The sequence below is a fragment of the Saccopteryx leptura genome, chromosome 1 (genome assembly GCF_036850995.1).
Source record: "Saccopteryx leptura isolate mSacLep1 chromosome 1, mSacLep1_pri_phased_curated, whole genome shotgun sequence".
Lineage (NCBI taxonomy): Eukaryota > Metazoa > Chordata > Mammalia > Chiroptera > Emballonuridae > Saccopteryx > Saccopteryx leptura.
In genome coordinates this window covers 215,090,031-215,113,000 of record NC_089503.1, presented here as the reverse complement: position 1 = coordinate 215,113,000, position 22,970 = coordinate 215,090,031, and the positions used below count along the sequence as shown (strand labels likewise).

At 43.9% G+C, this 22,970-nt stretch overlaps 1 protein-coding gene across 2 annotated transcripts; it reads right to left on the bottom strand.

Annotated features, from left to right (window-relative positions):
• Nucleotides 1–11,554: 11,554 nt before the first annotated feature.
• LSM6 (LSM6 homolog, U6 small nuclear RNA and mRNA degradation associated) lies at nucleotides 11,555–22,581 on the bottom strand. 2 transcript variants are annotated; one of them, XM_066360916.1, is made up of 4 exons: nucleotides 21,040–21,142; nucleotides 15,416–15,531; nucleotides 13,260–13,373; nucleotides 11,555–11,837 (listed from the first exon to the last, which is right to left on the bottom strand). In XM_066360916.1, exons 2-4 carry the CDS (start codon nucleotides 15,507–15,509, stop codon nucleotides 11,803–11,805), a joined length of 243 nt encoding a protein of 80 aa, XP_066217013.1. In that variant the 5' UTR covers nucleotides 15,510–15,531; nucleotides 21,040–21,142; the 3' UTR covers nucleotides 11,555–11,802. The 2 variants fall into 2 exon arrangements, with proteins under 2 accessions (XP_066217013.1, XP_066217014.1); XM_066360917.1 differs by lacking the exon at nucleotides 21,040–21,142 and adding an exon at nucleotides 22,471–22,581 and having other exon boundaries at nucleotides 11,556–11,837.
• Between the last annotated feature and the right edge of the window lie 389 nt (nucleotides 22,582–22,970).

Here is a 22,970-nt window from a genome sequence, read left to right as displayed (position 1 = left end):
CTCCTTAGGTCGAGCCATTTCTGCACACACACCCCCAAGCACCTTGTCTACCCCAACCGAGAAAACAGGCACTTACCTGAGTGCAGTTTCCTTTGTTCGATGGAATTGCAAAGACGCAGCCTCAGGGATGCAAAGACACATCCTTTAAACCAATGGTCCCTAACCTTTTTTGGGCCACGGACTGGTTTAATGTCAGAAAATATTTTCACGGACCAGCTTTTAGGGTGGGATGGATAAATGTATCACGTGACCAAGACAAGCGTCAAGAGTGAGTCTTAGACGGATGTAACAGAGGGAACCTGCTCATTTAAAAAAAATAAAACATCATTCAGACTTAAATATAAATAAAACGGAAATAATGTAAGTTATTTATTCTTTCTCTGCGGACTGGTACCAAATGGCCCACGGACCAGTACTGGTCCACAGCCCAGGGGTTGGGGACCACTGCTTTAAAGCAATCGTTTCTTCTCCATTCAGCAGGAAAACAGCTGTGACCCTAATCCTGGCATCCACAGGAACTGTCCCTCCGTGTCCAAATCCAGCCTAATCGCACTGGTTCTCCCTTAGACCACATGCACATACTCACACACAGTTTCCACATCAACGTCATTCAAACCCCTGTGAAGAACTAGATAGAACTGGGGCAGGTTTTGCCCACGACTGGCACTGGCATCCTCAGCAGGAGCAGGATGTCTTCATCTTGGGCTCTCTCCCGAGGGGAGAACGAATGAATGAACCCACCAACCTCAGCGTTCTCTGCTTCAGAGTCAACGTGGACTGAAGACATTGTCCCTGGTGGGGCGGAGCTGATGCCATGGCCATACAGCCAAGTTTCATACAGAAAAACAAGTTCCATGCCACGCTCCCTCCCCTCTCAACTGCACTGAAGCTGGGCTTCACAAGTTTGGATGCATGTGAGAATCACCCGAGACTCTTGATAGCAGCGCAGAGCCTGCAGAGCAATGGTTCTCAAAGTGGGGCCCTCAGAGCACATCGTCAACAGCACCTGGGACCTTGGCTGAGGTACAACTTCTGGGACCCCAATCTAGACCTACTGAATCGGAAACTGTACGGGTGGGATCTAGGAATCTGGTTTAACAAGTCATCGAGGGTATTCTGGTACAAGCAAGATTGGAGAAGCTCTGGTATAGTGTCGCCAAGCTCCTACCCAGACCTGTGAAATCAAAATGCGCAGGAGAAAGTACTGGAAATCTGTGCTTTTATTACACACCCCAGGGGAGTCTTTCAACCAGGCAAGTTAGGGAAGCACTGAGTTGAAGCTGGTCAGTACAACCAGCAAGACTCTAGAGGCCCCATCCCATCTGGGAGTTATTGATAAAGATGTTGGGCCTCTCAAAGGACATTTGGCCGATTAATATAAGAGTTATTTAAATGAGTATCTGAATACCAGATTTGTGCCAGGCATTTATTTGGACAAAACACAAAGATGACTTAGACACTATCCAGATCCATAAATAAGCACAGGAAATGGAGGAGACCCAAAAGGCTGCACGGTGTATGATCCTGTTTATATAATATTCTGAACAAGATGAAGTTAAAGGACCAGAAACAGGTCAGGGGTTGCCAGGGGGATGGGGTCATGGAGGGGAGTGACTACAAAGGCATTTGGGGGATGAAGGAACTGTTTTGAATCAATGGTGGGGGTCACACAACTGTATGAGATTGTTAAAATTCACAGACTGCACCAAAACTTCACATAAATAAAAACTGTAAGTAAAAAAGTAAAATAAAAAAATGGAGGTGACAGACATAAGTAACCATTAGGCAAATGATAAGTGGGATTTTTTTAAAGGAGTCACATGAGATGAACTCTGTGCAAGCCCCAAAAAGCTTCACAGAGGTTCTGTTTGAACTGCAGCGCACACAGCAAGCACTTTTCTCCTGTCTGTAAAGAACAGAGAACATTCTAGAATAAGGAGTATGTCTCGACTACAAGGTGGTCCATACCCTGACTACAACCCCTATAGTCTCAATGTTCAAAGCGTGGCCCTTGGACCAACAGCATCCAATACACCTGGGGGCTTGCTAGCAATGCAGATTCTCCAGCCCCACTGCTGATCTGCAGAGTTGGTCTCTGCATCTTAACAAGCTTCCCAGGTGGTCCTTATGCACAGGAAGGCCTGGAGGCACTTCTCTAGAGCACCTGCCCACGTCTCAGCCCTGGGAAGAGTCCCTGCAGACTGTGTGATGACCTCCCCCTCTCGCCAGGACACGATTGGTTAGAGGTGGCCAGTTTCCCCAAGACCAGCTAATCCATCGATCAGGCAGCAACTGATCAGGCTGCCTTGAGAACCTGGACTTCTCACAAAATCCAGATCCTGGGAGCTAAAAGCATGAGGGGAGCTAGATGGGACGAGGTGACAGGCAAGCTGAACCAAACCTCATTTCGAGGAGCCCTCGCCACACTCCCCTTCCCCTTTACTGGGATCAGTGAGGAGGGCCTTCTGTGTGTGCGCTTGTATCTGTTTTTCCACCAGGTAACCTGACCGTGTGGCTGACATGTACCAGACATGCCTGGTAAGGCGGCTTTGAGGGAGGAGAAAAGCAAGGTTGACAATTGTTGCAGTAACCAAACTCTGAAGAGTTTGGAGCTCGAACCACATTCAGGAGGGAAAAAGGAACCGGAAGTCTCCGAATACAGAGCATGTGTCGTGGGTAGCTCATTAACAACCTTTTCCTGTCAAAATTGGCTTGTGTTTTTAAAATTTAATTAAATGTATTGGGGTGACGCTGGTTAATAAGATTACATGTTTCAAGTACACAATTCTATAATCCATCATCTGAGTATTGCATTGTGTGCTCACCACCCCGAGTGAAGTCTCCCTCCACCATATTATCTGACGCCCTTGACTTTCTTCTCCCTCCCCCTCTGGCAACCACCACACTGTTGTATTTGACCAGTGTTTTTCCATCAACACTGGCGATCCTAGTGTCATTATTGGATTGAGCATCTTAAAATTCACTGAAATAGAAATCTTTTAAAGCCTACCGATTTCTGGGGCACTGGGTGAATCTGTAAGAAAAGAGAATATTTCTCACAATTTTCTTCAAATTTAACTTTGAAGAAATTTAATGTACTTAAAAATGGGAACCCAATGGATATGTATGTATACTCAGTGGGCTTGTTGACTTTTGCTATCCTCATTAACAAGTGGGCCTGTCCTTTTTTTTTTCTTTTAATCAATTTTTAGAGAGAGACCAACAGAGAAACATCGATTGGTTGTTCCACCTATTCATGCATTCACTGGTTGATTCTTGTATGTGCCCCAATCAGTGATGAAACCGCAACCCTGGTGCATCAGGACAATGCTCCAACCAACTGATCTACCTGGCCAAGGTTGGGCCTGCCCCCTTATTGTTCACTTTATTCTGAAAAGCTCTAGTCTGTTTCAAGGGTTGGCTTCTTGACGTAGTCAGGTGGTGGTTTTATGTCTCTTGGAGCCAGACTGATAGGTGAGCCCTGCGCCTTCCGCTTCCTGGCTGGGTGACGGGCAGTCAGTTCCTCCTGTGCTTCCATTTCCTCCTCTGTAGAAGAATGACGCCCACCTCATGGCCCCGTATGAACTGAGTGTAAAGCAACTTAGAGCAGTGGTCAGCACAGGGGAAGGCTGACTAGGTTACCTATCGTTACCAGCACTATCTGGACCTCCTGGAAGGCCAACCCTTCCCTTTCTCCTTGGTTTCCATACAGGAAACTTGACAAAGGCTCCTGAACTTCGGAGCCTCTTCTCAAGGTGCTGTTTTCTCTGAGCTTTCTGATTACCTGCTCTCATTATGGCTGGGGCACTCGTTTGACTACAATTAATGTTTATTTTATTCCCGGGTACACACGCCTAGGTGACAAAGTCACTTTCTCTGCCAGTTTCCCTCCCTCCGTAGGAGCCCAGGGTTGGTCTTCCGCGTTCCTTCTGATGGTGAAGCAGCGAAACTGTCAGCCTGACAAGCAGAAGACAGCCGGTCTCCCAGCGGGATGGACTTCCAGCGGGGGTTAGAAAGTAGAGGTCTCCATCGCACTGGACCTGCCTCGTTGTTAGCGGTTTCAATTTCTCAAGTTACAAGAATAGGCCAGATGCTAAGGATGACAGTAGTCCTCTCCGGAAGCAAAAATGCTTGCCAGGGACCTAAGTAAATTATGTATGGGCATCAGAGCTGTGATTCTATGTAGTTCCTTGTCAGCAGGAAGACAGCAAACACACACCAAGCTGCCAGACCACTGCAGGCACTGGTAATAGCCAAAAATACAGCCCCGAGCGTCGAGGGGCCCTCGGTCTACAAGGACTGGATGGATCTGGTCTTCTCATGGCCTTTTCTTTTTTCTTTTCTTTCATTCTTTTTTTTTTTTTTTAGAGTCAGAGAGGGATAGATAGGGACAGACAGACAGGAAGGAAGGGAGAGAGATGAGAGCATCAATCATTAGTTTTTCATTGCAACACCTTAGTTGTTCATTGATTGCTTTCTCATATGTGCCTTGACCGTGGGGCTACAGCAGACCAAGTAACCCCTTGCTTGAGCCAGTGACCTTGGGTCCAAGCTGGTGAGCTTTACTCAAACCAGATGAGCCAGCGCTCAAGCTGGTGACCTCGGGGTCTTGAACCTGGGTCCTCCACATCCCAGTCTGACGCTCTATCCACTGCGCAACCTCCTGGTCAGGCTCCTCACGGCTTTCAGTGAACACTGTACCTGGCGTCTTTCACACACCCATGCCAGACAGGAACCTCTGTTTTCACGTTTTGTGAGATCTGGAAGCACGGAGCTCAATGATGTTCACCCACCGATCCTCCATGGAGCCACTGACCATGGTAGGAGTCCTGCTTCCACTGAAACCCAGCAGTGACTCACACATCCCCTCCACCTCCCTGGAAGCATAGGGAGGGCTCAGCTTGTTCAAGTAATTAGAAATGGACATGAAGTTCAGAATAAGAGCAACTTTGAGAGAAATGCTGGATAATTTGGGAGGGATGTGTCGGGAATCGGAACTATAGAATCTAAGAGCTGGTCTCTCCCATGAAACTAAGAGGGAAGAGAATGTATTAGTTTTGGGTTTTACTTCATGAAAGGGAAATGAGTGACAGTAATAGAAATAATCATAAAATCTACACTGTTTTTAATAGAAAGAATGTTTTTAAAATTCTCTAATGGCTTCTTGCACCTGGGTTTCCTTTCAGTTGAAACAGTACCTTCAATTTTCTAAACAGGCAAAAAATAATTCACTTAGGAAAACAGTTCCCACTGTGGGGAAAGTATCTATTCTCTCTCAACCTCTCACCCATTCTATTTTAAATACTCCTTAAATAGATGTTTCCCTTTCTTTCCGAAATGTAAACACCATGAAGGACATGAAGATCAAAGCCTATGACATCTCTTGACATCCAGGTCTTTTTCCACACAGCTCTCAAAGTGATCAGTTTCAATGAAAAAAAACATATTTTTAAGTTTTATAAGAAACTGAAAAATAAGAACAGCAGAAGTCTTCAGTAAACTTATCAAAAAACATACTTAATGAGAAACACAACATGACCTGGTTGGGTTTTAAGAAAGCCCACAGGCACTCAGGGTTGGTGCAGAGTGGTTTCATGGTATGGGTCACACTTCCGAGCGTGGGGGTCCGGGGGAGTGCTATGCACACCTAGTGAATGATGGACGGGGGCATGGCAAATCTCACTTTAGAAGAGGCACCAAATCACTTCAGTTTTCATGAAATATCCGAGCAAATGCGCCTGTGACAAGGAACAGTGGGTCCAGTTAGAGATGGGCCAGGGAGGAAAAGGGGGTTCCGACTCACACACAGCCTGTCTCTATTTCTCTCGGGTACTTACCAGGTCTTTCAACATGACATCGCAGCCTGTGGTATCGTAATTAGGATTAAGAAGACAGGGTGTATGTGTGTGTGTACACACTCTAAGAGGCAGTCCTCTCAAAAATGCAAGACTGCAAACAGAGCCAGCAGACACAAGCCACAGGAAGTTTTTGCCCTGGCTGGTTGGTCTGTTTAGGGCTGTCGGCTGCCTATGGAGCTTTCCTGTCACACCTAAGCACAGTGATGGCAAATCATTGTCAGCAACCTCACCTCTGAGTGTAGAGGACAGTAGTCAGTATTCACACCTGGGGACCTACTTATTCTCTCTACTGGGAGAATGGACGAACAAGTGAAAACTGATGCATTGATTAAATGTGCACTAGAAGGAATCAAAGGAGAGTTTGATCAAACAGCAGTGGGAGCCGTTATTCTAGCTGAGCGACCCCCAAGTGACCCAGGGCAAGTCACGTACGACTCTGCTTCTAGGTTTCCGCCTGTGGAAAGGAGACTACCTTGGCTAGGGACCACGAGGGAGACGGGGGACTAGCCAAGTTGGCTCATGAAATCAAAGCAGAGGTCTGATCCCATGTGGGTCCTGGGCTGCGCTCCCAACACGGGGAACTCATTTCAGAAAGCCCTGCACCTGTGCTCACACCAGAAGCATCGCAAGAGGTATGAAGTGGGCTCTGCCCAACTCGAAGATCAGGTCCTGCTCACAGGACATCTTTGAATAAGCACATTCCCTTTCTAGGGATAAAGACCTTTGTAAAGGGTTTCAAATATACTGAAAAATGACAGCCATACCAACCTAATGTATGGGAAGTAATAAGGGTCAATTTTAGATGTGATATACCTGTGCCTCTGAAACACAGTTTATATACAGCATGGCTCTGATGCATACAAGAGTCCATGATCATTTCTCCTCAATGTGGCTAGAACACATACTTGTTTGGCTTGAGATGAGTACATGCTCTGTGAAAAGGTCTACAAACTATTGGGACTTTGTAAGTTATCCTATAACAACAAAACCAAAACAATCTATCCAGACCAGCTTCTGAAACTATGGAAGGAACCAATAACTAGTTTGCTTTGGAATCTAATAAAGAAGAGATTAAGGCACCAGAAATCCAGGTCCCTCAACCCCAGTCCAAGCAGAGAAAGGACTTCTTTTTCAATGCAATCAAATCTGAGACTGCAGTTTTGCATTTGGGTATACATCTTACTGTCTGTAAGAAAAATTTACAATGCAGACTAAATGGTTGACACACCATGATGGTTAATTTGGTGTGCTAACTTGGCTAGGCCATGGTACGTAAATATTTGGTGAAATTTTCTAGGTATTTCTGCAAAGGTATTTTTAGATGAGGTTTACATTTAAATTGGCAGAATCTAAGCAAAGAAGATTGTCCTCCATGATGTGGGTGGGCTTCAACCAATCAGTTGAAGGCTTTAATAGAAAAAAGGGGAGATTCTGCCAGCAGACTGCCTTTGGACTTAAACTGCATCTCTCCCCAACGTCTCCAACCTACCAGCCACCCCTATAGATTCTGGACTTGTGTGAGCCAAAGCCTGAGAATGAATCTCTCTTCCTCTCCATACACACACTCTACTGCTTGTTTCTTTCAAGAATCTTAATACCCATACTGTGGTATACATTACCATAGTTCACAAGTACTTCTGGTTTTCTCTCCTTCTGGGTCCTGGAAACTTAAAGGTAAAACATGACCATGTAACTAGCTTGGGCTAGTAAGATGGAGTGAGAAGCTTCTAAGCAAAAGCATTTAAGAGCCAGGGCATGATTCTTCCTGCCCTTCCCCTGTGGCACCAAGACTTGAGTCATGCGAAGATGGTAGAAACTTAATGACCCCCGCTGGGGCCCCCAGATAGAGCCCAAGTAAGAACTGCTTGTCATTTCAAACCAGTGAGATGTGAGTTTATGATATACTGCTTGGTGGTGTTGGGGGGGGGGGGGGAGTCCTGTATCCTAGCAAAATCCACTCAACAAGTTTGATTACAAATTTTTAATTTTTTCATTACTGCAATTTCTGTAGGACTTCTACTTGATGTACACACTGAATAGTGATTTGGAATAATGTGTGCACATGATGGTAGAAGTTTCTCTGAAATTATTTCAGGTCAACTTTTCACAAACTGGCTCTCCCGTTATCCACATTATTGTTACACTATTTTGCAAACACACCGGCATCCATTCCATATAAAACTGGAAAAAATGGAGTCCATATGGATTTGGACATTTTGTAAATAAGACCTGGAAAACTAGTCTATCCCAACGGCTCAAGGGTTTTATGAAAATCCTAGAATATGTTCACCTTCTCGCTGCTGTAACTCCCAAATTACTACTAAGAAAAGAAAATCTTTCAATTAGACAGATGAATTAAAACAGAAAATTTGGCTTTTGCTAGATGGGAAAAAACAAGTCTGAAGACGGGAGGCTGAACACACGGGCCTGTGGGGAGACCAGATAAACAGATGGAGCTAATCATATTTCAAATTATCTAGTCCTGAGGTTATCTGGAATTTTAAGATACGAACATATGGTTGAGATTATCAAATCCATGTCAAGTGCTCAGATTTTAAAAAGAATTCTTGAAATTTTGGTCCAATTAGGAAAAAAAGTATGGGTAACACTTACTTTCTTCCATCAATACCCAAAACAAACTTGGTGGAGAGAGTGATCTTCAATGCTCCTCGAGGCCCAGCATAGGACCCTGCCTGTCGCTGTCATTCAATAAATGCTAAACTGACTTCTATGACGAGTTCTCAAAGCCCTGCTGCTGGGGTGCCTGCCCACCTCCCAGACAAGGGAAGCAGGCTTAGAGGGCAGCAGGGAAGACACCAGTTAGCATCACCAACACTGTCCTGTCACTCGGCACGCACCACCCTTGCCTGTCCACTCCTGCAGTCTCACCCCCACTTGGCAAACTGGACTCCCAACTGGTGGGTCAAAGCTGGTCAGTTAACAATGAGGGCACTCAGGGTTGCGCCGATGAGCACTGTCACAAACAGGCAACAGCTATGGGAATAAAGGTAGTCCGGATCTTCAGACACCAGAGAGGTCAGGACTAGCACTAACTCAGAGTACAGTCTCTCTCAACAGCGATCGGGTCAATCGAGTAAAGGCGGTCGGAGCCATGCTGCTGAGTACAGGGCCTCCAGAAACAAGGTCGCCGGACACAAAAACTGTGTCTTCCTTTCACCAACAACTTCTTTTTGTGAAGAGAAGAATGGCTAATGCAGTTTGGCTGTAAAGAATAGCCCTGGCCACAGAATGGGCTGGGATCTGCCTCTGAATAGAAGAGCTAGCCAATACTCTGAGGATCGTTTGCTCTGAGGACAAAGGTCAGTGTCTGTTCACACTAAGGGAACAGACTGGCCCCTCTGCCTGGAAAGCTGTCCTGAGGTCACCAGTGAGTCAGTGTGATTATCTGACAACCCCCCCCCCCCCCCAAAGGTTACTTCTATTCTTATAGATTATCAAAGCCTCTAGAGTGGTACACTACGCACAGCAAGTCAACGCAGTAGAGATTTTAGACTTTTAAGGAAATCCCTTAAACACCTGTTACTATTTGTCACATAATTAAGCACTCCACATTGCTCTGAATAAAACAGCTTAAGACTGTCTTAAACCATCTCTCTCAGTAACATTCCCTTACTGAATGCTGAGATGAGAACAGGAAAATCATATCACATGTCTGCCATCTGTATTTGTACTTGTCAACAGCTCTGTTTTGGGATAAACAGTTTTAAAGTCAGAATCAATTCAACTTGTTGGAAGATTAGCCAAGGAATAGCTCAGAAGACCAAAACAAAACATGAAGTCAAATAGTCTAAAAAAAAATCAAGCCCAATTTCTGTTTCTCAGTAAACATTCTGTTCGTCACAGCCTAAGAGAAAGAGCAGAGCAGCCAGGGTCTGGGGGCAGAGACGAAATTTGTGTGACTCAAGTGAAAAATTCTTCAACTTAGAACAAACATCTTCGTTACAGTGCAACTGGAAATCATTCCCTGACCTCTAGGAGACTACACAGTCAAGAAAAAAGTAATTTTAGCATTTTACACTGTTGCATGGTTCTACTATATGAAGGCATCCACGGGGGACAACTGGTGTCGGGTACAGTGCATAATATGGTCCTTTATTACCATAAAAGTGGTAGCATTTCCCAAAGTCGATCTTGATTAAAAGTAGTTTCACGGTTGAAAACACTACCTACCGTAGACTATTAAAATAGAGAGATGGCAAGGGGAAAATAAAGGACATATGTATACCGAAAGGTGGTCAGGAAGAAGGGAGCACCAATAGGACGCCCCAGGCTGGTGGGAGACAACGGCCTTGCTTTAGAAGCAGCTGGTGTACTGGTGTTCGTGAGCGACCAGACACGGCAACCTGGCAGCCCTGCGATTCTAGAAAACAAATAAGAACACGTATGCTCCACTCGGAGGGACATCCATTTTCTCCTTAAAAGAAGTCATTTCTAAAAGAGCAAACTGGTGATTTGTACTTACAGACTGGACCCTTTTCAAGCCCCTGTCAAGAAGTGATAAATTATTGAAGCACAGCCTAGTGTTTTATTTTTGGTGTACACACAGTTAAACCCTGCGAAATGTTTCTGGTCACCTTTCCCGAGTTATTAATTAAAAAGTAATTGTTTCCACTTACTCTGTGATCTTTAAAACAAAACAAGACAGAGGGCCACACACACCTCTCCAGAACGGGCACTTCCCGCCCGTCTCCCAGCCTCCCAGCCTCCCTGACCGCCGGCCCAGCCCAGCCCCGCCTCCCCGATCTGGCCCCACATCCTTCAACAGGCAATTGTTTAGACTGGGGAGGGTGGGCAGAGGAAGGCCAATTCGCCGTTCACACAATTGTCTGGTGTTCATTCAACCACAGCGTCCAGATATATTTGTCGTCCCTAGAGACAGCATAAACTGCTCAGAGAATAAAGCAGGGCTGTGGAAATCTCCTTAATAAATTGTGGAAACCCTCTCAGCAGGAGTCACAAATATAGACGGGCTGCCTGTGCCCAGCACCATGAAGGCTCTCTGCTCCTGGGCTTCCTCGCACTCAGACACAGCCACGATGTGAGAAAAAAGTTTCCCAATTCATCTCCCTCTGCAAGAGTGAGGATAAATTCTTCCCCAATCAGCTGAGCAACTGAAACCTGACTAAGTTTACAAACTCTAAGCTTTGCTTTCATCTAAATGACTGCCAGACAGATGAGCAGGGGTCCCCTCCCTGCTGTGTTCATTAAATGATGACAGTGATGCCCATGTGTCCAAGAGGGAGCGAGACCAGCTAACAGGTCTAGCTGCACTCGAGGAGATGCAAGATGACAGCAGACAGACTTGGCTTCAAGGGAACAGTCTCACCTAACTGGCTTAGTGGGACCCTTAGATTTCTCTCCCAAATCCATTCAGATTCCCACTTCTATGGAAGCGCCACTGTTAAGACCCCAATTCTATCTAGTTCCACATCAGAGGCTGAACCTCTGGCCTCATGGACCCTTTTAAACCTCAGACTGAAATGGGATGCCTTCGTAGAACACTCAGGTGTTTTGTATGGGAAATATAAGCGGGTAGAATAAGGGAGGACATCTCTACCGGGTTTGAATTATCCTCATGCACATCATTCCAGTTAAGTAAGGAAAACAATCAATCCAAATGACACAGCTGGAAACTTAAGTTAAAAGTTGTGTAGAAATTAAAAAAAAAAAAAAAGATTTTCTTTCTTTTTCTTTTTTTTATTCTTTTTGCATTCTGCACACTGACAGAGGTAAAAGAAAATGACTGAAACTTAAATATGAAAGAATTCGTTAAAATTAAATCCAGTTTATACATTTCTCTTATTCGCATGTCAGTAAAAATCACCAACTATTATGAAATATGACAAATATAAAAAAACCAAAGGATCTCATAAAAAAATATATCCGAGTATGAAAAGTACTGTACTCTTGATTCTTGGTGTCTTCACATCCTTCTCTTCTGTGTACTTATGTACAACACTGAAAAGAAAAAAAAGAAATAAACTGAAAAATTGCTTTTAAGTTTCATAATAACAAGTTTTCAAAGCAAACAGATTCTAGCCTGACATCTCAGCCAACTTAAAATAAATTTTCATACTACACAGTAAAATCCAGAACTACTACTATAAGACTAAGTTCACAAATCTAGCCCTGGGTGTGATGTCTTACAGAACTGTGTTCTAGTCTTAGCTATACATCTGACAGACTTTTGTGACCAGGAAGATAAAACAAAGAATATGTGAAAGTTACTAGACTCTAAGACTGTTTTATAATTATAGGTACATTAATTATGCTTATAGTAAAGTAAATCAATAAATCTTACCAGATTAGACTCCATATTATGAATAAAAAACATATTTCCATGCATCTTCCCAACAGAAATTCTAAATTTGCTGTTTAATTTTTTAATTGCAACAGGATAAATAAGAGCTGAAGAGTTTATTAAAAAACAAACAAACAAATAAAATCCACCCAAGTTCTTATTCCAAGTTCCCTGGTAAAATGTCTAACTTCCGTGTCACCTAGTTTTGCTTTGCTAGCCTCTTGAGACCACCCACACTGGACTCTTCAGGACAGGTGGTCAGAAGAGCAGGACAAACTGTGATGACTGGTCACTCTGGTCAAGCTGTCACCAGGGGCGCACCTCCCTCCCAAACCCTGTGCCTGCTCGGATTCCCAGACTTGTTCAGTGTGAACACGCAGCGGTATCTTGCTCAGAGAACACAGCACAGACCCATCTAGTAAGTCAAGATCCTCTTCAAGAGTCAATCCGGGGGGTCTAAAAATTACTACCACTGATTATTACATCATGGAAAAAGAGCTATGGGGGGGGGGAGCATCAAAATGACAGGGAAAACACCTCTGGGAAACTGGTCACACTCTAGGTGTCATATGTAGGGGCCGGGATCTACCCTCTCACTACTCAGAGAGCCTGTGACTGTTGCTATCAGTCGTCCCGAGACACAATCTCCACGAAGAGCATTTGAGTGAATAACAAAGGGCAGGGCAGACAGAACCAGCTAACTGCCAAACCGGGCGCAGCACAGAGAGCAGGACTGCAGGGTGTCCTTACAGCTCAGCTCCCAGTGGGAGAGGTGGTGCTGGCGGAATATAATAAACCGAGTTCAACACAGCCAACTTCTGGGTCAGGATACCAACGCCCCTCGGTTCCTTCTCAGTAGAGGGAGCACAGAATCCCTACTTCCAAAACCCATGAAGCTATTAGAAAAAAAAAAAAAAAAAAAGGCTAGTCACACTGGAGACCTGGGATGTAAGAATTTAAAAGTTAACAAAACAAAACTAAAACTGAACTTTAAGGTTATCTAGAAAGCCCAGTGATGCTCTCAATAATAAACACAAGGCTTATTTCCGAGGTAGCACAACTGCAGTGAAGGACATTACCGTTGTTTCCCCGGATAAACGCGTCCCCATACTTATTCTTCAGCTGCCCATTAACGTACTCCTCCGTCTGCTCCAAGGCTATATTCATGTAGCCGTCCAGGCAAGCCAGCACCCCTGCAGACAGAGGGAGTCCAAGAGAAGACATACAAAGCTTCCAAGGAAGAGTTGAAAATTGCAGGGTATACCTTAGAGCTGACAATCTCCTTATTCATCAATTCTATGTGCTTAATAAAGTCACACTGTAAAGGCAACTCAAAAGACGGAAGCACAGAAAAATGTCTTTTCTTTATATCCATCTGAATAACAGCTAAGAAGTATACAGCATGCAAGCAGAAATAACATCGAACTGTCACTTTTTTCATGGAATGTGTGATAACAGTAACTTCTAAAGTTGACAGAAGTAACACAGGAATATGCCAAATAAAACAACATTCTTTGAAAACTAAAAAAGGGAGTGGGCCATTATGCAGGAGCCAATGACCATTAGCCGAGACTCCTTACTTCCAGCAGCATTTCTTATTTTAGCCACTAAGTGAAGTACACGCCTAGCAGATGTATTTCATTCTCTCACATCAACTGCAACAAATGAATGCACTACAGGGTAAGTGGAAGTCTCCACGATCTGTTAAAATAATGGGAGAGAGGAGAGCAGGTGCTCCTGAAAGAAGATCTTCAAGCTGTGGCTCACAGTGCAGAGCAGCCTGAGAACACAAGGCGGCATTCTGCATCAGAAAACGCCCTTTCTGCTGTCAGTTACACGTTCTCAAAGCCAGACTAATGCAGAAAAACGGCCAAACGCATTTTAGGGAAACTTCCAGGAAACTAGGCAAATCTTTTCAGTTGTGTTTAAAATAATGAATTCTGCAAAATTTGACCTGATTTTTTTCAAAGATGATAAATTAAATAAAAGCCTCTCACTCTGAGTCGCTAATTTAGACAGTGGCATTTTCTAGGAAAAATTTTACGTGGAAGCAAATACTACAACTTTGATTCAATTAACCAAGTCGATAGCTTCATTTAGTCCTCAACGTCGTTAATATGCTCCTCACTCTCTGCCTCTGCCCCCATTCTCCTCTAAGTGAAAGTTTCCTTCTCAAAATTGTGTGTGTAATGAGAACAAAAGACATTAATCTAACAGAATTCTGCTAAAAACTGTAAACTTTCAAAGAATCAGAATGGACTATGAACATGAACAATTATTTCCTATCAAAAGAATGCTTAAAACTTCACAGTTTATTTCCTTCTGTATTAATTTTACAATTAAACCACAACCATAAAAGAGCAAGAAACTTCTGCGACATAATATGCAAATCTGTTTGAAAATGCATCAAAAGCACTTCAAAATAAAATGTTCACTCTAATAAAAATACCTATTCTCATAGCAAAGATTTTTTTCTTAAGAGAAAGGTTCTAGGAAGTTATAATTATAACCCCTTCCTTTGTCTAAGGGATAAACTACGATGAATAACAGGAAATACAAAATTTTCTTCAAACTTAAAAGAGAATAAGAAAGGCTATTAAACTGCTAATGGGTTAGTTTCTGTACTTGTAAAAATATTCCAGGTAATACAACATATCTGAATTTTGGAAGGTTAGGAATTTAGTAACTTTAAAAATGGAATTGTATACTATTTCCCCCATAAAGTTAATTTCAGCAGTATCACAGCCTTAAAAAGAGTATTCTCTAGAAGAACAGGAAGACATCTTTGGATCACCCGCACACTCTGTGAGTGGGAAGTTCACGCTGTCAGATGGCACCGTCTAAATAGCCGCTGCCCATCTTAAACACTTCTGCCAAAACACATGCTGCCGGGCGGGGCTCTGCGGCACCGGCTAGAGCTAATCAGGCCCGGTGACTGGGAATCCCTGGCTATCACACGGTACCAGGGAACCTAGGCACACAGATCTCACAGCACAGACAGGACACAGGAGACACACAAATCACACCAGAAGTCAGAAGCACACACTTTGGTGTCAGTTATGTCTCTAAGAAGAGCCACCTCAGGGGCAGAAAAAAGAAGTGGACATGCAAACTGTTGACAACCAATGCTTTTCCTTGGTCCACTGGGTATGTATGTGTAAGAGATTAATAAAAATCAGTAAGTCACATTTACTTATTTAATTACATCACTGAGGATGAAGCAGAAGATTATTACCTCGATAATCCACTCCAGAATTTAATTTTACCACAACTGGTCGTCCAATGATTTGCTTTAAGAAGTCACTGGGGGTTTGCTTCCGCAGACTCATTTTAACTATCTTGATCAGAAATCTGTAAAGATAAAAGTAAGAAAATTAATAATTCACCAAAAAAGCCTGAAAGCGCTTAACACAGTTACAGGAAATCATGTGTCAAAGGAGCACATGTGAAGACCCAACATTACTACCACGCAACAGCTAGCATGGGCTCAGGACCCACGGTGAGCCAGACACATGCCAAGCGCTGTCCACGCCTCTCATCAATCCTCACACAACCCTGACACAGCTTCATCGCAGAAGTGCCCTGTGTTTACAGGGTGCTTCTGAATCACGTGTCACTACTGTCACACACACAAGTCAGTATGCCATTATGACCACTACCCACTCCCATTTACTGAAGGAAAGCTTATTTTAAGTATGTAGAGCACTCTTCTAAGATCCTTGTAAACACTACCAAATTTAATCTTTACAAGAATCCAGGGAAGAAGGTCTTCATATCCCCATTTTTCTAATGAAAATAAAGGCATACAGAAAGATGAAATAATGTGCCCCAAATGTGATGTGCCGACATTCAAGTTCAAATCAGTCATATTTTAAAGCCTATGTTATATAACGTAGATGTATTTACAAACTACTGACACCAAAATAGTATCTCCGAAAATAATTATAACCGTAATTCAGAGTTACTATTTGAATGGACTCCATGCCAGAACTTATCTAAGGACCAGACACATATTCTTTTTTTTTTTTTTTTTTTTTTGTATTTTTCTGAAGCTGGAAACGGGGAGAGACAGTCAGACAGACTCCCGCATGCGCCCGACCGGGATCCACCCGGCACGCCCACCAGGAGGCGAAGCTCTGCCCACCAGGGGGTGATGCTCTGCCCCTCCAGGGCATCGCTCTGTTGCGACCAGAGCCACTCTAGTGCCTGGGGCAGAGGCCAAGGGGCCATCCCCAGCGCCCAGCCATCTTTGCTCCAATGGAGCCTCGCTGTGGGAGGGGAAGAGAGAGACAGAGAGGAAGGAGAGGGGGAGGGGTGGAGAAGCAGATGGGCGCTTCTCCTGTGTGCCCTGGCCGGGAATCGAACCCGGGACTTCTGCACGCCAGGCCGACGCTCTACCACTGAGCCAAACGGCCAGGGCCTGACAAATATTCTTAACCTCACTATATGACAAGGTAGGTATTGTTTTCATCCTTGGTTTACCAATGAATAGACACAGAAAGGGATAAACATCATGCCCAAGGTCACACAGACAGTAAGTGATGGCCAGAATCACAACCCTATACAGCCGCCTGGAAGTTGCTAATGCAGCCAAAGATTTTTATTTTATTATAATTACAGTGTATATATACTCTATATAATAAAGAAAATAGTTTGAAAACTCAAGCATAATAGGGGTCTGAAATACAGAAAGAGCACCACAACCAAATAGATCACATCAGACATACATAAGTGCCCGGCACTACTTTAAAAACCCATTTTGCTATGTAAATTATCTTGCAAAATACTTTGGTAAACAAATGTAACAAAACTGTAGTTATTAAGCAAAAACAGAATAAAAAGACTTTGGAACTTAATTTTTCTGTTTCACCCAAATTCAGCATCACTATTACTCAGTGATTAATATAGCACTAACACTTAAAAATTAGTAATGGGTACAAAATCTGAAGGACTCTCCTTAAGAATTCCCAACACACACGTCTTACACACAGGCTCTGACCTTGAATTTAGGAGTGAGAAGAGAACTTGTTTAAAGGGCATGAGTGCTCAAAATGCTCATAATTTAATATAATTTAGGAGTTAGAAGAAAACTTGTTTAAAGGGCAGGAATGCTCAAAAATGCTCATAATTTAATATGATAATTTTGTTTCACCAAGAAGGGTCACCATCCTAAGTTAAATAACAGAAAATACAAGTTTCACAAACTGCTCTTGAATTTGGGGCTGTTATCTGGACCACCCTCATCCACTCCATCTTCCCAAGCCTTGGGGAAAAAAAATTAATGTGATCAACTGATATTTTACTCAACAAATTTTAATTTAACTTTTCTAATGAATTGCCAGTTTATTTATTATTATTTTTTGCTACACAGTCTCAACAGACAACTGAAATTACGACGACTATTCTGGACAACCACTATTCATTCAGGACTCAGACCACACAACAATGTCATTTATGCTGTTTTGAACACAAGGGGAAAAAAAATGCAAAGTAAATACTGTAACAGATTCAGTACCTTCAATGAATTTAGTGAACAACAAATATTCCCATGCACCTATAAACTGCCTTATTTATGTCCTGAGCATGTGCCGTTTTGTGGATGAATGGCTCTAGAGAGACTATTAAACCTGAAGGCCTAACACTGACTCAACTCATGAGTCTCAGGTTCATTTGCTAAATCCCATTATGCCAATTTCTTCATGTACAAAACTGAGAGCAAAAGTAGCTGTTTATTTTGTGTTTAAAAAAACCACTAAGATGCATATGATGTAAAAATCTAGTTCAGAGATACTAACTAGTTTATCCAGTTAAGGTCAGAAAAAAGACTATAAACCTAGACTATCAGTTGTTTAACAGATGGTGTTAGTTCTTTCTAAAATCTTATTAATATTCTCTTCCCACACCCTTTAAAAAAGCAGATATATTCTTCTTCTAAGCCCAGCAAAGATCATACCTCCGCCATTAAGCTTCATCTTTAGTCCAATTATCATCGATTTCTTTCTGAAGGCATTCAACACCAAACTTTCATTAGCACCAGAGTGTGGGCACACAGGCTGGGTGGAGCCTAACACCCACCAGACCAGCGTTGGGCCCTCAGAGTTTACACTCCAGAACAGGCAAAAAAACAAAACAAATGAACATGTAAGTGAAGAATTTTTAAAAGCCAATTCCGCAGACAACCACATACAGAGAAGACGCACAGCCCAGGCAGGTCCAAGAAGGATTTCTGGAGGTGAGGCCCGAGCTGAGTGTGATGGAAAGGAGTCAGGAGTCCAGCGGCTGAAAGGAGAGCGGGTGCAGCAAAGGCACTGGACAGTGTGAGGAGAAAATCTACACAGGAGAGGACCGGCTGCAGCGCTGAGGATCGGGGCACGTTCTGGGGAGAAGAGTTTGCGCTTGAGCCTCTAGGGCAGTCTCCCTAACAGCAGCCATTTGGATCACTTGGAGATTGATTTGGTAGATCTAGGGTAGGATCCAGGAATCTGTCTGCACAAGCCAAGGAGACTCTTATGAACTGGCAAGTACGGGAAATCCTGTGTCAATACAAGGGACGAGGGGGGGGGGGGGTATAAGCAGATTTGCATGGGTACCACTTACACTTGATAGACAGTGGGAAGATGCTCTGCCTCCCTGTGCTTCAAGTTTCCTAATTGGCTGCATTTGATGTAACCTGCCACCAATCTCTCTTAGTCTTTACTTTTTTTATAAAGTCTTTTCTCTCTCCATACACTGTAAAGTACATGAAAGACTAATACAAACTTCTTATTTATTCTCCAGAGCATCTATATTCTTCTAAATCTCTTGGGGAAAAAAAAAACTATTTTAAGTTATTTGGAGAGGATGTTGCTTCAAACACATTTTATCCATCACTTAAGGAGACCAGATCTTTTACATTCATCTTCATTAGGCTTCCTTGGTCCTCCCTGTTACTTAATGACTTGCCCATAAATCCATTCTGTATGAGTAAATTGGTCTCGACATCACAATTTTTCCCGTCACTCAGCTCATGTAATTTTAACTTTTCATCTTTTAAATTGGATAAGGCAGAAAGAACAATTCTGACCATTTCTGAAGCAAGAGAAAAAAGTCTCTTGAATCACAGACACATAAGGGGAAAAAGGCCTCCTTTCTGTAGGTCACCTTGATAAAACTCCTCCCTTCAAAATTAAAGCCATAATCAGCCTCTAGGCCTCCTCTCCCTCCCCTGACTCCCAACTCAGGCTTGTTTTAAATTACCTATTTTCACACCTGGCTATTAAGTCAAAGGCTTAATATTTTCTGTCAGAAGCTCCTGAGAGGTCTAGTATAACATATGCAAAATGCCCTGCAGAGATTTTTATTTTGGTTTAAAAAAAAGGTGGGGGGGAGTGAGAACCAAATTTTATTCATCAAACTATGTGCCAGAAATAGTCGTGAGCAATTCAGTCACCAGGTGAGGTGGCCAGCAGAACTCAGGCTTGATCCCAAAGCCCAAGCCCTCGCAAAGGCACAGCTGCCCTCGGAATGTCAAGGTTCTCCTGCTGACCCTGGGCCATGGCCAGCGACAGTGAGAGATCTGGCTGGAGGCCAGCAGCTCTGGGGGTCGATCTTCAGTCACCACTGGTCAGCCTGCAAGGCACTCTAATGGTCAACCAGAAAGACACTTTCGTAATTGACTGTGAGTGATGTCACTGAGCAGAAAACATGCAAATTCTTGTTTGTTATCCATGTTTACCTGGAAACTTTCATCCACTCTTAGGGAATTTACAGTTTCAGGTGCAAAATATTTAAAAAGCAAAAAATTGCTATGAAACGTAACATTACAACCCGAGTACACACACTTCAGCAGACTGAGAACAGCGGATTCCCTCCTCCCCAGCTGACCAGTGTCCCACCGTAGGTTGTAAGCTTCTTGGGGACAGGCAAACGCCTTCCTCATTTGGTATCGCTGGTCCCTAAGCACACTGCCTGAACTTGTGGAAGAGGCATTTAAAGGCAGTGCCAAGACAAACCCCTGTCCTTCCCTGTCCCTAACTATGTGTACAGTGATTAATCCAGTATTACCATGCCCTTAAGCAGCTGTAACACAGTAACATCTCTGTTACTGACCATCAAATAAAAAAGAAAATTGTTCTGTGTCATCCAAGAAGCAGCCGCATTCAAACCAACAGAGATCCTTGTTAAAATGCAGATTCCTGAAGTTTCCCCAGTCAGGCTGTCCAGGCACAGGGCGCTGGAATTTACATCAATTCCTCCAGATAATCCTTATAAAGCAAATCGTTCTCGACCAGCAGACTTGGCCCCACCCTCAGGGACATTTGGAAATGTCTGTAGACATTTTGATTGTCCTGAAAGGGGTCTAGTAGGTAGAGGCCAAGGATATTGCTTATTCTTCTACAAAGAAGAATATAAGACAGCCAGCCCTACACAACAACAAAAAATTATCTGCCCCAAAATGTCAACTGTGGATGAGAAACCGCTATAAACCCTAAATCAAAAAAACCATTGTTCTATAGTCTTAAAGCAACGAGTTAAAAAAAAATAAAATTCAAGGTATAACAAATGAAAACAAACAGCTAGGTTCTAATCAGATTAGAGTATAAATTATAACATTAAATATTTTATTCCAACATATAGGGGATCTGAAAACAACTGACAAAAAATCTTGAAGGGACTGCCATTCTAAATAATGGATTCCTAGTCCTGACCACGGAAAATGGTCACAGATCCCTCAGATGATTCCAATCTCTGTTACTTGGTACAACTCTAAAATGACAGATTAATCCAAGTGATGTAAATACCTTTTTATATTTGAATATCGGATATTGTGTGCCACAGTTTAGTGAGTCCAGTCAATGCAGCACTAAGAGTACTACTCACTTGGGAGGCAGAATCCCTGAGTTCTAATCCCAGCTCAGGCAGTTAATTAGCCATGTGCCTTGGATAACTCATTTCTCCTCTCAAGACCTCAGGTTCCTCATCTGCAAAATAAGGCAGTTATGCTAGAAAATCACGGAAGTAATCTAGCAGTCAGCCAGCCTAGGCAGTCACTCCAGTAATATACACATACACTAACATAATCTCTGAAGCATCCTTCACAAAATTCGAGCAAGTGAAATTGCCAGATGCCACAATAGATTAAAAAAAAAAAAAAAAAAAAAAGAGGCTCAATTTAGCTGGCTGGTGTATTAAAAACGTATTATGAGCTATCACACTTTGGTGAAAGAGGGACAGTCCTACACGGATGATGTAAACTATGAAAACAATTTTGTTAAACAATTTGGCAATGTGTAGAAGACCTGAAAAGACATCACTAGAACACAGCACCTATTCTAACAATTTCACTTCTCAGGATCTAATCCAAGGCAATAATCTAAAATATAGTAAAAATAAATAAATAAAAGTTTATCTGGGTATTATCTGGGATGCTCAAATGAGGCAAGAATTCACAAATACCCTAAATGCCCCACAGTTGGGATGGCTGAGTAGTTTATGGCACCTACGCTGTGATGGAACAGGGAGTCAATCAAGAGGAAACCCAAAATTAGAGATGACATTGAGGAAGAATTTTTAAATAAAACTGGAAAACTAAACATACTGTGAAGTGATAAGTTAGTTCATCTTAGCTCAAAGTCAGCACGTGCCAGCGCAACACACAGAAAGAAATTGTAAGTGGAAGGGTTCCGTGAATGAGTTTTCACTAAGCCCTTCGGTCTCTTCCATCTTTCTACAGTAGCCCTGCGTTACTAAGGGGGGGCGCCCGATATCGCGATCAAGCTCATCTGCATCACCCCAATCCTAGATACCCCGAACCGAAGTGCCCGCTGTGAGCCGGCGCACCGTACACACAAGCCTTGGCGCGGGAGCTACCGCCATGCCCTGTGGGTGGGCACTCCCCACCCCGGTAGGAGGGCGGGCCAGCCCAGCTCTCAGATCCCGGGGGCAGCTGCGAGCCCCCCGCTGGCTGCGGGCCTGCCAGGCGACGCCCCGCCCCGCCGCGCTCGGAGCCGCTTTCCCGCCCAGTTCCCAGGCTCCAGTCGGGGCTCCCGGAGGAACTGCGACCACCAGGAGCGCACTCGGAGCCGAGGCCGGGGGCCACGGCGCGGGCGAGGCGCCCCTCGGGGCGGGGCGGGCTCCCGGGGACGGGCTCCGCGATCCCGGCGCCGACCACAGCGGACCTCCCGCGCGGCCCCGCGCCAGGAGCGCGGCATTCGCGGGAACCCGCCACCCGCGGGCTCCGCAGCTGCTCCCCACCCTGCCTGGGGCGGTGGGGCCCCGGCGCTATGAATAGCCCGCGCGTTCCCGGCTCACCTCTCGGAACCCCCTCTCCAGGTGCTCCACCCGCCCGGCCTCCGCCGACAACGGGGTGAAACCGAAAGTGAAACCGCCGAGGCAGCGGCACTTTTCTGCCTCAGCCAATCACTGCTTCCGGGGCTACGGCGGCCGGTGGGACCAAAAGAGCCCGGCCTCGTCGGAGCGCGCAGGTCCCAAAACTCGGGTTCAACCAAAGGCAAAGTCGGTGTGGTGGGGTTCACGTGGAAAGCGCTGGTTCTCTCTCCGTTAACAAAGGCAACAACTTCTGCACTCCATAAAAACCCATACGAAGAAAACCAGAAAGTTATGTTTTAGGCAGAAATGTAAGACATAGCTTGAAGGAAACTGAATTTACTGCTAAAGTAATGACTATATATACCCTAGAAATGTCCTTGAATAATTTAATGCCAATAAATTAATAAAAGAAGCGGCCTCAAATCTTTAAGTACACCTAAGGATTTTGATTAAGTGTGTGAAGATGAAGTCGTTATTAGCAA